At 41.4% G+C, this 16,724-nt stretch overlaps 1 protein-coding gene and 1 long non-coding RNA gene across 3 annotated transcripts; both read right to left on the minus strand.

Moving 5' to 3' along the window:
• Positions 1-1,919: 1,919 nt before the first annotated feature.
• On the minus strand, positions 1,920-3,816 carry ARF6 (ADP ribosylation factor 6). 2 transcript variants are annotated; one of them, XM_044925137.2, is made up of 2 exons: positions 3,792-3,816; positions 1,920-3,396 (listed from the first exon to the last, which is right to left on the minus strand). In XM_044925137.2, exon 2 carries the CDS (start codon positions 2,908-2,910, stop codon positions 2,383-2,385), a length of 528 nt encoding a protein of 175 aa, XP_044781072.1. In that variant the 5' UTR covers positions 2,911-3,396; positions 3,792-3,816; the 3' UTR covers positions 1,920-2,382. The 2 variants fall into 2 exon arrangements, with proteins under 2 accessions (XP_044781072.1, XP_044781071.1); XM_044925136.2 differs by lacking the exon at positions 3,792-3,816 and adding an exon at positions 3,497-3,677.
• Positions 3,817-6,782: 2,966 nt separating this feature from the next.
• LOC123328092 lies at positions 6,783-16,304 on the minus strand. Its single transcript, XR_006542856.2, has 3 exons — positions 15,971-16,304; positions 8,747-8,866; positions 6,783-8,661 (listed from the first exon to the last, which is right to left on the minus strand). It is a non-coding gene; the product is annotated as an uncharacterized LOC123328092 (long non-coding RNA).
• Positions 16,305-16,724: the final 420 nt, after the last annotated feature.

A 16,724-nucleotide genomic window follows, 5' to 3' on the forward strand; every position in this document is an offset into this window, starting at 1 on the left:
TAACGTAAGTGAAAATCACAGTTTCTTATCAAAAGATTTAGGGTTTTCCAAATTTCAGATATTTGCTTCCCCTCCTCCCCCCACCTTAAGACATTTCAAATAAACTAAAAAGAACCACATCTCACCTGCAACATTCCTTAGCAATCACTTGATGTATAAAATTTTAACTATGCCCCCAGTTATTTTAAGACACAAAAATGGCTGCCTACCAATCTGTCTTGTCACAGGTTAGAAATACTACATTTAAGAATTAACATGAGGGTTTCAAGTTTCCTCCAGTTTAGGCATTTATACCTTTGTGCTTGTCGCTTCAGGATGTTACTGTAACATTGATATTTGTATAACCCATGTTTATGTACCTTATATGTAATTATTTAACACACTAGTAATTAAATGTATGATGGAGCTTTGGGAATTTTAAAAGCAACGAAAATGTTCTTAGATGTGTGTCAGCTTCATTTCCAGAGATACTTCTACTAAAGTGAATCTGAGAACTTGATACTTTAGTTGCATTTTGAATTCAAAAATCCCTCTGCACCATTAGGAGCCTACAAAATAGCACCTTTTCTCATCTGCTTTAAGTAAAACGTTTGTCAAGAGTTTTACTTTGAAGAGTTAATTTTCTATAGCCTTGTATTTCTCATACATCTTTGGTAAAAGCTCCATTATACAATATGGCCAAAGCATGAAGGACCAATACTGTCCAATCATATACCATGATATCCCGTTCAATTTTTGTTTTCAGACACCCTCATAAACAAAACCCACTTCACCTTTTCCTGTAAACTGCATTTGCAGTCTACATTTCTGAAATTCCCTAAGTTTTAATTCCTTGAGGATCTCTACAATTAATCCTTAAGGCTATGTAAGAACCAGATGCTGCTACACTATTCTGTATCAAGCATTAACATTTGGTTCAAAGTATTATCATAGTGGTCTCAATAATCTAGTTACTGGTCCTAACCAGCTAAGCAAGTAATCTTGTTAAGATCTGGGTATCACCAGCACATTGCTTACACTTGAAGAAAAATAAGTTTACATTCATTGTCATCTGTAGGTTCTTCTTCTACATCCTACTTCCCCTTTGTCATTCCTCAAGTCTACACATCATTCATTCATCACATTTCCTTCCTTCAAGGAGATAGTGTATTTTTGAACCAACAGGATATCTATTTGCATGAGTTAATCCAACAGAATACTTTTTATAAAACATCTTTTCCAGTGTTCTAATTAATGGAGATATGGATCACTCATTTACTAAAAAAAAAAAAAAAAAGACATCTTCAGGTTGCTATAATGTGGAAACAGATTTTTTTTTTTCAACTAGGTAAAAGATGCATATAATTTGAATTGTTAAACGATTTATTAATGAACAAAATAACCATTCCAGTAATTTAAAATCTACTGGTCTTAGATATTTGAAACATGGTAAAAGGATATATTCCAGTTTTGCCCAAAAGTCACTTAAAATATCTACAAATATTTCATCTGTGTATGTTATACACCATTATTGCTCCATTTTCTGGAAGAGTATGTTTTAAAAGTTAACAAAGAGGGAAAACACAGCAAAGTTGCTAACTTTGCAGTGAAAAAAATCTGTGTCCTTGACAGGTTATATTTTCATAGTTTTATGCAGTGTAAGTTAGCTTTGCAATGGGGAACTTGAGTTTTATCCTTACTCATGCATGATGTATGTTTCAGAACTTAATAGCTGAAATTTCAAAGAACTTCTTACATTACCTGTTTAACATACTGATGTGGAACTGGAACATATTACAAGGATATTACTCATTATTTGCCACTGTGGGCTAAGTTTACTATACTGGTCTTAGATATAAAAGGTCACATTTGAATTTACTAAGTTAAAGTCACAACTCATAAGGGGGAGAAAGGCCTTAAATATAAAAGACAAACGGCAGTTTGATTAAGCAATAATTTTCAGTTTACTAGATGAAACAGACTTGCAACATAGTCTGCATGAATGCAAAATAAGCCATCTACAGCAAGTGATAAGGAAACTGGGCAAAAAGGAAAAAAGCATACATTGGAAAAGAAGATTCTCTCGAGATAAAAAAATCAAACCATTATTATAAAGGAATTTACCAAGAACTGCTATATTTCCCCCATCCCATTTGCTGGAAGTCAACAAGAGCATCTAGCACTTTGTGTTCATGTCAAAAAGTCAGATCAGAGCATCCTAACGCAAAGCAAAAAAAGAAAAGAAAGAAAATCCCTAACCCCCTCCCCCAAACCGCAGAACTGTAACTCCAGAGTTCAAATTCAAAAGAAGAGAAAGTGGCAATTCAAAGAGGTGATGGTGGCGATAATCCTATGAATGGGTTTTTTGATTTTTCTTTCCGGGGGATGGGTGGAGAATGCTCATTAGGATTTGTAGTTAGAGGTTAACCATGTGAGCCCCTCATAGAGTCCGTCCCCCGAGGTGGCACAGGAGGGCTGCACATACCAGTTCCTGTCCCGAATCCGGGTCAGGCCCAGTTTCTCCTGGATCTCGTGGGGTTTCATGGCATCGGGGAGGTCCTGCTTGTTGGCGAAGATGAGGATTATGGCGTCCCTCATCTCCCGGTCATTGATAATGCGGTGCAGCTCCTGGCGGGCCTCGTCGATGCGGTCGCGGTCGGCGCAGTCCACTACGAAGATCAGACCCTGGGTCCCGGTGTAGTAATGCCGCCAGAGCGGCCGGATCTTGTCCTGGCCGCCCACATCCCATACGTTGAACTTGACGTTTTTGTAAGTCACCGTCTCCACGTTGAAACCCACAGTGGGGATGGTGGTCACCGACTGGCCCAGCTTCAACTTGTACAGGATGGTTGTCTTGCCGGCCGCGTCCAGGCCCAACATGAGGATCCGCATTTCCTTGTTCCCGAAGATCTTAGATAGCACCTTCCCCATCGCGTCGGAAGAGCCGGGGCCGGGGGCATTCAGGTGTCCCGGGTCCCCTCCGCCAACAACGCCGCCGCCGCCGCGAAACAGAAACGGAGCCTCCCAGTCGCGAGGGCGCCCGTGCGGCCTGCGTGGGAGTCGCCTCCTCTGGGCAGAGGCCCGGGCCCGCCGCTCACTCGGGCATCACCCACCACACAACTTGATTCCTCCAGGCGCCGCGGCCGCCGGGGCGCTGAGTCTGCGCCGGGAGAGCCGCCGCCCTGCTGAGGCGCGGCCCGGCCCGGAACTGCCCTTCCCCCCGCAGGCGCCGCGCGAGCGCCGCCGCGGTTCCCGCTCCTCCGCCTTCTCCTGGCTCCGCCGCGGGAGACTGCGGCCCTTCGGCCCGGTCCCCGGTCCGCGAGCACCGCGCTCACCACCGACCCAGGCCACCCGAGAGGCAGCGTGGCTCCGGCGCCCGGTCAGGTCATGGATCCTCGCGGGAACTCGGTGCGCTGCCTGCGGAGACACAGAGAGGGAAAAGGGAGTTACTGCTGGAGCCCCAGAGGAGAGCGGAGGCCGAGGGGGCCCGCCTCGCCAGCTCAGCCCAGGAGGTTACCTCCAGCCGCCGCCCCGCGCGCGGGCTCCCTCCGGCCTCCACAGCCTCCTCCCAGTTCTGCCGCTGCCGCCGCCGGAAAAGGCGCCGAGGAAACCGCCTCACTTCCCCTCCCGACTACGCAGGCGCAACAGAGGGAGTCCGACCGTTCGGGCAAGAGCGACCTCTGTAAGGAGAGCGGCCCGCGCGCCAAGCGTCTGGGCGCCACGCGCGGGGGGCGGGGCTACGGCGGCCCGGAGGTCTCGCAGGTGCAGCCAACCCCCACCCCCGCGAACCTCGGACTCTGACTAGCTCCCACCTGTCGCTCCTTTAGCGACTCCTTCCTCTATGCATTCCTTCTTCTGCGCTCTCACTTACTCCACCCCCAACTCGATCCAGGGGAGCCGATCCTCTACGGAGCTCCAAGGGGTGGGGCTCATGAACCGCCCGCTCCCCCAACGAACGCCTTCCCAATGCTCCTTCCAGGCCTGTTGGCAGACCCCGGTGCCTGCCTGATGCTCCGCGAGGTCCCTCCAGCCTGCCGCAGCCTTCGGGAGCCCTCAGTCTCCCAGGGAAGCCCTAGCCACGGTTTTTATCTTTCCCCTGGCCCTCTTTGGCTTCCTTTTATCCTTCGTGTTCTGTGCGTTTCCTGAAAGACACGTGGGAGGCAAGTGGTTCGCGTGGAATCTGCCAGTCAGTGCGGCGGTTTTACTGAGCTTGGGTTTGTTCTGAAGCCCGTCTTTGGGGCATTTGAGCCCAATCTTAATACATCTCGGCAGGACCAGTTCACGTTTTTGTTTTGTGTTTTTTTAAATTACAGTATTATCAACAGTTTCCATGCTTTTTCAACTTTTTAGAAGGTGATAATTTTTCATGTGTAAATATTATCATCTTTTAGTGTAATTAGTAGTAACTTCTCACCCAGCCACTCATTCTCAACTTTAAGAATTAAAAAGACTACTTCTGTTGCCTCGATTTGAACATTTAATCTTACTGAGTTATCTCCTGTTTAAACTGAGTGTACTACTGACTTTGCTGTCCACAAACCCTATTTGAGTATTAAGTAATAAATATAATGTTTGTAGAAAACTTCAGGAAACCTTTTTGTGTCAGATGTTTATTGGTAAAGTTAGACAAAGTGAAAGCTGGAAATGAAGGAAAAACAGGAAGATAGTGTTTCGTTTTTTAAATAAAATGCTGTAATAACATAAGGTAACATACTTCTCATTTCACAATTCAAGAAAATATGATAGTGGTAGATGGGTTAAATGATAACCTCATAAACGTCAGCCTGAAGTAAATTTACTTACCAAAGTTGTTACTATTCTAGCAGTGATTTACTTACCATCAGCCTGAATATGCATTCACTGTCCTAAAACTGAAAGAAGGATTTAGAGTGAGAAGATTGGGGTTCAGAGTGTCACCCCTCCATTTCATAGATGTGAATCCTTTCCTCTAAACCTTTGTAAATTCCATCTTCTTTAAGCTGTTGAAACAGATGAAGAATGATATCATCTAGAATGAAAATAGTCACTATTTATTGTCATGATGAACACTGTATTACATACTTTAAATATTTTCCTTCAACCTGCACAGCAACCATGTGAGGTACCTTTGAGTATTAGTGGAAACTGAGGGTCAGAGAGGTTAAGTAAGTTTTTGAAGGTTCCAGAGTTGAGATCAAATGGTGAATCTATGGCTCATCCTCTTAACCCAAAATTATGCTATCTACCTGAGTACTTCACACGGTTGTTTGGAAGCTCGATTATGTTACAGTTGACTCTTGAACACCATGGGTTTGAACGGCACAGATCCACTGTATCATCAATACTTGGCTTTTTTTTTTTTTTCCAATAGATTTGTAGTATGTTACTATACAGTCCGGGTTGGTTGAATCCACAGATGTGAAACCTGGAATATGGGGGGCTGACCTAGAAGTTATCCTCAGAATTTGGACTGTGTTGAGGTGAGACCTCCAATGTCCCTATTGTTCAAGGGTCAACTGTATTTCTTATAACTTATAATGCTTTATAACTATTGGGTTGGCCAAAAAGTTCATCCAGGTCTTTCTGTACGATGATATGGGAAAAACCCGAACAAATTTTTTGGCCAAGCCAATATAAATAAGGTGCCATCAGTTCAGTTCAGTTGCTCAGTTGTGTCTGACTCTGTGACCCCATGGACTGCAGTACAACAGGCTTCCCTGTCCATCACCAACTCCCAGAGCTTGCTCAAACTCATGTCCAGCGAGTCAGTGATGCCATCCAACCATCTCATCCTCTGTCGTCTCCTTCTCTTGCCTTCAGTCTTTCCCAGCATCAAGGTCTTTTCCAATGAGTCAGTTCTTCACATCATGTGGCCAAAGTATTGGAACTTCAGCTTCAGCATCAGTCCTTCTGATGCCATATTAATTATTAAAGCTCCACGGTAATTATTGTTTGAGGAAGGAATTTTTTATATGAGGCAGTGACTATTGTATCTTGCTTCATTCCAACACAATAGTTTTCTCAGAGCAGATTCCAGTTTTCCTAACTAGATGGAAGATTGATTTTCTGGGCTTTTACTTATTTTTCAGTGAAAGGTGTGATATAATTAAAAATTGAAGCAACTTGAAGCACTAGCATCTACCTGGCACTGGCACTGTGCTAGGGCTAAAACAGTTTATGTTTGAAAGCCAACTTTTGTTTATCTTCTAACAGAGTAAGTGAAGACAGAGACTTTGCATTCTCCACATAATGTCCTCAGTGACAGCATGTAGGTCTCAGGAGTTCAGTCATTATTTACTGAATGAATATCTTTTATACCACAGAGGAGGTAAAACAAAAAAGGAAGCACATACACAATTTTTATCTGTGGTTTGAAATAATAGGTTAGTCAAGATTTTCATACAGTAGCATATCTTACAGTGGCTCTTCATATAACAAATTATACAACAGATTATTTTAAGTAATGATCATAAAAAAATAATAACCAGAATATACATACAGTGAAAAATTTTAACTCTGTATATGCACACTTTTTTTAAAAAAGTGAACTTCACTAAAACCAAAATATCTGCAAAAAGTAACAACTTAGAGAACTACTAAATCATCATATCACTGATGAAATTTTTTCTTGACACTTTCTTGAAACAATTTAAAATAAATTTCAATTTAAAAAATATTATTGTCATTCAGTGAAATATTTTATAAATAAACTAAAATTTACATTTATAAAATAAAGTATTAGATTTCTCATTTGCATTTTATTTCACTGTTTTAAGTTACAGACACAAACGTAAGCTAACTCCTATAGAAAAATGGATGTCTGCTTTTAACTCAGCTTGCAAATGAAGAGATTTCTCCAGCTTGCTTTCAAACAAGACTTCACTTTTAAATGCCATTTCATAATGTCTAATCTGTTCAATATCACGTTTATTGTATCCCTGACTAAAGCATCATCTTATAAGAAAAATATTTACTTTCATAAAATGACTTAGCTTTCCACTTTAAAATGAAATAAATGTCTTCTTTAACAATAGCACCTCATGCTATTTACCCTTATTTCTGAACTCCTGTAACTTTGAAAAATCACTCACTTTGTATCTCGGTCGTATCTTTCTTTCTATCCTATGCAGGATCAGGGAAATTCTGGCCACACATTGAGGGTGGAAACCAAAATGATAGTTCACTCCCTCTTCCCATGTCAGCTGAAGAACTGCTTTCTAGTTTTTCCTCTTTAACCATTAAAAAAAAAGTATATCCCAATCAAAACCTTGATAATTACTTTAGTTATCCCTGAGTATGAAGACTTTCTCTCATTTTCAGAAGTATTAAGAGTGGAAAAGATATAACTAAAAACAGAAGTTTGAACTACAGTTTTTGCTATTCAGTACCTTTGGACTATCAGTAAATTACTGTTTGTAGTTACTCCTACTTCTAATATAAAATTCTGAGCACAATGACCAAGATTTATGAGTGTGGAAATGGTTGTAAAATCCTAGCTAAATGTTGCACTATAACCAATTTAACAATGGCTTAGCTGGGCAAATTTTATGAGTTTGTTTCCATTTCAAGTAAAAAAGATTTATATTCCAAAAGGCTTAGAAAGACACCTACTAGATTATATGTCCACAAATACTAATCAATATAAGCCTGCTGAGCTCAAGACTGGCTTCAGGGGTAACTTTACAGTTTTATAAACCAGAGTCAATGGTGTGGTGACTCTCTCCAGTAAACTAGGGGGACACTTCCTATACTCTCTTCACCATAGGGAAACCCTGGTCCCCTGTATGCTGACTTCCCAAATTAACTAGACTGATGCTGGAAAAGGAAAGTTCTGGAGCCTTTTGAAGCAGTTTCTGATGTTTGACTTCATTTCCAAATGTAAAAATGGGTCTTTCTGCTGCTTATTATATCTTTTAAACATTACAAGAAATATTAAGTCATGAATTCAACTTTCACAGTAGTGATGCTGGTTGTATAAGAAGGTAAACCTGTGACTTTATAACAGTTTCAATGTAGATACATTGTTAACCATGTATCAGAGATTCTAGGAATAGAACAAGATACCCAGTGTATTGAACACTTTTGGCTGTCTTTGGAAATGGCACCCCCACCCACAGGAACACAGGAGTAGACGTCTGTCACCCCTACTGGTTTTTCCATGTTCTACTTCCACACATAAACCTCACTCCATACCAAATAGACTACAGCTAGACTCATGATCCTAATTTGCTAATCGTACTCATTCCTGAGAATTTAAAATCAGATCACTGATTCAATGGACACAAGTTTGGTTAGACTCCAGGAGCTGGTGATGGACAGGGAGGCCTGGCATGCTGCAGTCCATGGGGTCAAAAAGACTCGGACATGACTAAGCAACTGAACTGAACTGAACTAAAGGAAGACCATTATCAGTCTGTCTCTTCCCAGTGGGTCCATATTCTCTTAACTAGGGACTGTGTCACAGCCATATTCTGGTGGCAGACAGAGTCTTTGGCAAGAAAGATAAAGCAGATGTACAGTGAGAAGGTGAGACAAAATATACCTTGGGCTCCACTGCACAGTTCCAGGCCCTTCCTGGAGTCTGTCTCCATACCAACCCTTGAGTTTCAGGAAGTACTTGCATCTTTATACAAAATGACCTTTCTTTTTGCTAAAGCAAGCTCCACAAGGCTTCCCTGGTAACTCAGATGGTAAAGAATCTGCCTGCAATGCAAGAAACCTGGTTTCGATCCCTGGGTCAGGAAAATTTCCTGGAGAAGGGAATGGCTACCCAATCCAGTATTCTTACCTGAAAAATTCCAAGGACAGAGGAGAGCTGCAGTCCATGGGATAGCAAAGAGTCAGACATGACTGAACGACTGACACTTTCACCTTCAGTTTTCTTTCAAGCTCCAGTAGGCTTCTGTTACTTAAAAATAAAAGTTACAGCTTTATAAAATGTATCAATGTAGTATGCAAGCAAAACAAATTTTAACAACATATCAAAGTTACAGACTTTAATGCTTCATTGAAAATTATATATGATATAATAATACCTAATATAAAATAATTGTATACTGTCACCACTATTATGTAATACAATCACCATTAGAACTGGAATAGGTAGGAACAGACTATTGACAAATCTAATAATTGATTTATAAAAAGCTATAAACCACTCTGTGACCTGGTCTTTTGACCTATCTCTGAATTGCTTTATTAGAGCTCTTAGAATACGTTAATGCATTCTCTTATGCTATAGCACGGAGAAGGCAACGGCACCCCACTCCAGTACTCTTGTCTGGAAAATCCCATGGACGGAGGAGCCTGGTAGGCTGCAGTCCATGCTAAGGACTGAGCGGACACAACTGAGCGACTTCACTTTCACTTTTCACTTTCCTGCATTGGAGAAGGAAATGGCAACCCACTCCAGTGTTCTTGCCTGGAGAATCCAAGGGACGGGGGAGCCTGGTGGGCTGCTGTCTATAGGGTCGCACAGAGTCGGACACGACTGAAGTGACTTAGCAGCAGCAGCATGCTATAGCAATAATTCTCTTAATGTAGGAGGAAAAGACATCATAGAATTTCTGGAGAACTTTTTCAATCAGTATCATTTGCTCTGATCAGAAGTTAATCAATAAAATTAATAAAATCTAGGGGAATCCCCTGGCAGTCCAGTGGTTAGGACTTGGTGCTTTCACTGCCGTGGCCAAGGTTCAGTCCCTGGTTGGGGAACTAAGATCCCACAAGCCACATGGTGCATCTAAAAAGAAAAAAGTTAACACAGCCTCTTCCAGGAAGTGGCGTAAACATACTTTTTTCAATTCCTCCTTCTAAGTACAACTAAGAACCCTGGATATTAGATAGAAAAGAAGCATAAGAAGACTGAAAGATGGAGAGAAGGCAGACTGACCAGGGACTTAAAGGCCCAAGGTATGACGTGGTGGTGAGTTCCCTGGGTTTTCTTTTTGCCTCATGTATCCCAGACTTGGAGCTTAAGAAGCTGGCAACCTGGAAATGCAAAAAAAACCTCCAGGGATACTCTCTCTTTAAAAAAGAATTAGGAAAGGGGCAACCTAGCAAGACAGAAAACTTTTCAAAAACAACCACTTTACTCCAGCCAAAACCCAAAGAAAAAAGCTGTAGCCCCACCTTCACCCATGGTGAAGGGCCAGGTGAGCAGCTTAGGCTTTCACCCTCGCCAGTCTCTTAACAAGGTGCCCTAATCTCCTGCCTCCTCACTAGGCAGAGTGGGGAAGAGGTCTTTCATCCCCATGTCGTGTTGATGAGCCCCATCCAAGCCCTTGGTGTCATTGGAAACTTCATGGGGAGCCTGCACTGCCACCTCAGCTAGGCAGTAAGGAGGTTGAATCAGTGGGGCTGGTATCAGCGAAGGCCTACTGGAAAGTCAGGATTTTCATCACGTACAGGCCAGGCCCCTCTTCCACCATTACCCTCTTGATCCTCAACACTGCTCACCGTTCATGGTGTGGTATCAGTGAAAACCATGTTGGGAGCAGTAAAGAGGCACTTCTACCCCTTCCAGCCTGGGAGGTATCCCTGGAGGCTTAGTGGGGAGTCAATGATCCCACCCCCACCCAGAAGTAACAAGCCCCCCAGGCTGTCAACAGATTCTAGTGAGGAACCTGGACTTCTGTTTCAACTTGACAGTAGTGAGGTGATGTTCCACTTCCCTGTTGGAGAAGTGCTAGAGGAAGCCAGCTAAAACAGAAGGTTAAATAAAATTCAGAGTCTTATAATAGTCAAAATATTCAGATCCCAAACAAAAAGCACAGATTATTCTCCAAAAAAAAAAAAAAAAAACCATCAAATTCTCACACAACAATGTCAGAGTGAATGAAAAAGGGCAATCAATAAATGCCAATATCACTAAGGCAAAGATGTTAGGATTACCTGACAAAGATTTTATAGGAGCCATTGTAAAAATGCTTCAGTGAACAATTGTGAACACATTCGAAACAGCTGAAAAAATAGAAAGTCTCACCAAAGAAATAGGAAGTCTCAAAAAAGATATAGAAGATATAAAGAACTAAATTGAAATTTCAGAACTGAAAAAAATGTAATTACCAAAATTTTAAAACTCAACAGATGAACTCAACACAGAATAGAAGGGGTGGAGAAAACAATCAGTGGACTGCAAGATAAAACAATAGAAATGACCTGATTTGAACAACAGAGAACAAATAGAATTTTTTAAAAATTGAGAAGAGACTCAGAAACCTGTGCTACTATAACAAAATTTCTAATGTTTATATCACTGGACTCCTAGAAGGAAAGTATAGAGTGGGCTGAAAAAGTTCCCAAAGAAATAATGGCTAAAAATTTCCCAAATATGGCAAAAGACACAAACCTATAGATTTAAGAAGCTAAACAAACCTGAGGAGACCCACATCAAAATACATTATAATCAAGCTTCCTAAAATGAAAGCCAAAGAAAACATATTGAACAAAACCAGAGAAAAACAGCACCTTACCTACAAGGGAGAAAACTATTTAAATGACAGTGGATTTCTTATCCAAAACCATAGAGGCCAGGAGGAAGTGGTAGGACATTTTTTAAGTCCTGAAAGAAAAGAGCTGTCAACCTAGAATCCTATATCCAGTGAAAATACCTTTTAAGAATGAAGGAGAAATCAAGACATTCTCAGACAAAGGAAAATAAAGAGAATTTCACCAACAGATGTTTCCTAAAATATTACCAAAGGAAGCTGGAAGTTATCTGAACAGAAAGGAAAGAATTTTTTTAAAAAAGAACCTTGGGGGTTTCCCAGGTGGCTCAGTGGTTAAGACTCTGTCTGCCAATGCAGGAGATGCGAGTTCAATCTGTGATCCAGGAAGATCCCACATGCTGCAGGGCAACTAAGTCCATGTATCACAGCTGTTGAGCCTGTGCTCTAGAGCACAGGAACCACAACTACTGAGCCTGTATACTGCAGCTGTTGAAGCCCACATGCCCTAGAGGTCGTGTTTTGCAACCAGATAGGCCACGATGAGAAGCCTGAGCACTGCAACTAGAGAGTAGCCCCCGCTCTCTGAAACTAGAGAAAAGCCTGGATAGTAACAAAAACCCAGCATGGCCCAAAATAAATAAACAAAAATAAAATATTTTTAAAAAAGAATCTCGGAACATCAGGAAGGAAGAAAGAACATGGTAAGCAAAAATATGGGTAAATATAATAGATTTACCTTCTCTTCTTTCTAAATTATTTTTGATGATTGCAGTAAAAATTTATAACACTCTCTGATTTGGTTCTAAAGATTGTTGAGGAAGACTTATATATAATTATAAACAATAATAAAGGAATATAAATGTGTGAAGCAAAAACTGATAGAAATGAAAGAAGAAATAGATGAATCCACATAGTTGGAGGCCTCGGGTGCTGCTGTCCATCAGGTCACAAAGAGTCAGACATGCCTGAGCGACTGAACAACAACAACAACGTAGTTGGAGGCATCAGTCCCTCTTTTGCAAGAACCGATAGAACAAACTAGACAGAAAATCGACAAGGTTATAGAAAAACTCAACAATGGCATCAACCCAAAATAATTAAAATTAATAGAACATTTCACCTAACACCACAGCATATACACTCTTATCAAGTGTCATATCCTGGGCCAGAAAAGCAATACCAACAAAATTTAAAGACCTATAAATCATACAGACTATATTCTCCATCCACAGTGGAATCAAACTAGAAATTAATAACAGAAAGGTAACAGGAAAATCTCAAAATCCTTGGAGACTAAACAACACACTTCTGAATAATTCATGGGTCAAAGAGGAGGTCTTAAAGGGAAGGAAAATACACTGAAATGAATGAAAGTAAAAATACAGTGTATATAATTTTGAAGGACACAGCTAAAGCAGTGATGAAAAGGAAATTTATAGCACCATTTGCCAAACTTTTTCATCACCCCAAAACAGAAACTCTATATCCATTAAGCAACCCTCCCATCCACTCCGTTCTCTGTTCCCCTCAGCCTCTCTCTACTTTCTGTCTCTATGCATTTGCCTTTTCTAGATATTTCATATAAGTCGAATCTTACAATATATGTCCTTTAGTGTCTGGCAAATTTTTATTTAGCATGTTTTCAAAGATCATTTATGCTATAGCGTGCATCAGAACTTTTTTCCTCTTTATGGGTGAGTATTTTATTCACATGGTTTTCTATTAGGACACTTGGGTTGTGTCCACCTTTTGGCTATTGTGAGTAATATTGCAGCAAGCGTCCATCTACAAGTAACTGATTCCTTGTTTTCAGTTCTTGTGGCTAGGAATAGAATCACTGGACTATATAGTAATCATATGCTTAACTTTTTGAGGAACTGCCAAACCATTTTTCACAGCACCATTTTTCATTCCCACCAACAATGTGCAAGAGCTCCCCATATTGTTGCCAACACTTATTATTATACAGTTTTTTTTAAATTATAGTGATCCTAGTAGGTATGACATGGTATCTCATTGTGGTTTTAATTGTATATCCCTAATGACTAATGACTTCCCTGTTGGCTCAGACAGTAAAAGCGTCTGCCTACAATGCGGGAGACCCCAGTTCGATCCCTGGGTCAGGAAGATCCCCTGGCGAAGGAGATGGCAACCTACTCCAGCATTCTTGCCTGGAAAATCCAATGGACGGAGGAGCCTGGTAGGCTCATGTAGTTCATGGGGTCGCTAAGAGTCGGACACGACTGAGTAACTTCACTTTCAATGATTAATGATAGAGTGAATGAATGAATAAATGCATCAACAGGCTTACTAGTTTAATAAATTTCTATCACAAAGGGTAAATCACTCTTTTAGTCTATATTATTATATTACTGTACAAGAGCACTAATATTTGTTTTAAAAACGATAAAGCATAACTCAGCATTCGTATTTATTTGTCTTGCTTATACAAATACTTTTTGTAATATGTAATATTGTTTATCCATATATCATGGTGACTATAGATTATCTCCTTTTACAGAATATTGCAACTAATACATAGTGATTTTGTCTGTCTTTGTTTCTTGCCACATGTTAGGCCATGGCCTCTTGGGAAATGAGTTGAACAAAATGAATTAGAGCTCTGCCATTGTACAGCAAGGGGGTTCATTTGAATAGGCACAAGCAGACTGTGCCTTTAATACTCTGTGTATAAATAGGACTTTTTACAGGGCACACCCTGAGGAAACTGTGAATCACTTTGATATTAAATTGTAATATAGAGAAAACTTGGTGTAACAATACATTTTAATTATTATCAATGTGACTTGTGATAAAATAATGTATTTATAAAACATCTCCTAGCAAGCACCACGGTGCTATATATTCAATCATCACATTATGAAATCTCAATAAGAAGCTGTCTAAACCACACTCCAGAAGTTTAAAATTTCCCTCTCCAAAATAAAAGTGAAAGTACATTGCCATTTTAACCTCAGAAGGCCTCAATGAGCTTCCACTGATTCAAGCTAAGGGGAGGAGTTCAAGGAGAAGGTATTACCCTCCTCACCACCTTTGTATAGGGAAAGCCCTAGGATTTTTATACTAGTCATAACCAGAGGCCAGCAGTCATGCCAGATTAGAACAATTCCAGTCATTCTTCTCTTAGAAATTATGCCCTTTTCTCAAGGTTCAAGCTGAATAGTCATAAGCCTGTATCTTAGACTATTTGTATCATGTCAAACAACTTCCTTGTTTCTCTGTTTACACTTTTAATCTAACTTTTATCCCCAATATTAATTAATAGTTAACATTTCAGGACACCTAGCACATAGCACGGAGAAGGCAATGGCACCCCACTCCAGTACTCTTGCCTGGAAAATCCCATGGACAGAGGAGCCTGGTGGGTTGCAGTCCATAGGGTCGCACAGAGTCGGACACGACTGAAGTGACTTAGCAGCTTAGCAGCACATAGCAGGCACTGGGTCGATAGTTAACTGTTGCATGAGTGAATGAATGATTTAAAGAACGTTATCTTGATCCTCTATCACCTTCGTCAGTATAAGCTGTATGCAGTTTAAAATATTTGTTTCTATACCAAAAGCCAGGCTGTTCAAATATACTAACCTCGATAAATAATTAACCTTGAGAATAGAAAGTTACAAAAAAGCAAATTAATTTGCCAATTATTCTGGCAGGGTGTGGCATTAGTCCGATTCTATGGTGTCCTCAAAGGAAGCATTGTTTCAAACTTAATCTGATGAAAGTGAAACGTTCTAAGGCATTCTAACACTTTCAAAATGAATAAATTAAATACAGTAGAAAGCTTTTGCCACATTGGTGTAAAGAGTTAGAATCAATAACTACGACAAAGTTTGCTAAATATCAGGATTTTAATGTATTGTTTTGGTTTGGGGACGTGATTTATTTCACCTCAGATCAAAATCAATGTAACAAATAGCCATGTTGCAATGGAGTGCTACTGTCGCATAAAAGTCAAAGATATTTAAATTGAGGACAATAACCCCACAAGTTTAATTTATGAGTCTAGCAGCGTGATACCGTATAAGTAACTGTGTTCACTTAAGGATTTATTCTGATATTTGAAAACCTGCCACAAGAAATGAGCTTCTGATAGACACTGTGAGATACTGTGTATTAACTATACTAAAGGCTTTTCCTTCAGAGTGTGCCCAAGAAGTAAATGTTTATTACCTCTCGTTAATCCATTGTTCCTTTATTAAATGTAACAGAATCGGGATTAGCCCATATGGGCGTGTCTCTGAAATGCAAATAACCTATCATAAAGAAAATCCTGTCGGCAGCAGCGAAACTGTCGCGCGGTTGCGAGGGGCCGCGGGGCCGGGAGGCTTTCTTGGGAGGAAGAAGCCCAGGACTGGGCTGAGATCCGGAGACCGCGGAGATCCTCGCCCCCTGGCGGTACCCCTCTCTCCCCCTGCGCCTCCGGAGTCTCCGTCCTAGACAAGCCCCGCCTCACCTTCCCCTAGTGACCCAGCCTCTCGCCTTCTTCCCCCCCACCGAACCCTCCCTCGTGTCCCACCCCACCCTCCTCCATGCCCCACCTTCCGCAGGCCCCCGGCTACTCTCCTCTTCAGCCCTGCGGGTCCCGCCTCTCACACCCCAGGCGGCCCCGCCTCTCCCTGCCCAGGTGGCCCCACCTTCCCTTTCGGAGGCCCCGCCTCCTCCACTTCCTCATTCCTCAGTAGTGGGCTGGGCTGGACCGAGCTGGCGGTTGGTGCTGGAAGCAGTGCACTGGGCTCGTTCTGTATCTTGTTGGCGGGTGATCTTTCCGCCTTCTTTTCTTCAACCGCGTCAGCTCTCCTCTGGTGTTCTCTTCCGGCTATGCGGTCCAGGGTCTGGCCTTAGGCTAGTCCCCTGCTTGGTTGTTGCTGAGGCGGTAAGCCGGGACCCGGTTTACCCACAAGCCTTCTCTCCCGGCTGCCAGGGCAGAAACCCTGTGGGTCTGACCCCATTAACGTTCCCCTGAAGGACTGATTTATAAATGACTCGAGCGCAAGTGAATGGACGTGTGTATACAGGTTGAGACATTCCATTTGGAATGAATGCAGAATCGATTCTGACATTTAGTGCCTCAAAATTAACTGTCATTCAGGTTATGTTTGAAAGAGCAATGTTAATAAGTAAAGACTTAGATAAAAGCTGGCAAGGATGTGGCGAAAAGGGACACCTTGTGCATCGTTGGTGGGGTTGCAAACGAGTTTAGCTGCTATGGAAAACAGTATGGCTGTGTCTCAAGAAAGAGTAGAACGACCACATGATCCAGCAATTCCACTTCTGGATGTACAATTGAAATTT

Source organism: Bubalus bubalis, chromosome 11, assembly GCF_019923935.1.
Source record: "Bubalus bubalis isolate 160015118507 breed Murrah chromosome 11, NDDB_SH_1, whole genome shotgun sequence".
Lineage (NCBI taxonomy): Eukaryota > Metazoa > Chordata > Mammalia > Artiodactyla > Bovidae > Bubalus > Bubalus bubalis.

What these genes read in the sequence shown, in the direction of transcription:
- ARF6 (XM_044925137.2), bottom strand. Translation starts at nt 2,910, where the DNA reads ATGGGGAAGGTGCTATCTAAGATCTTCGGGAACAAGGAAATGCGGATC.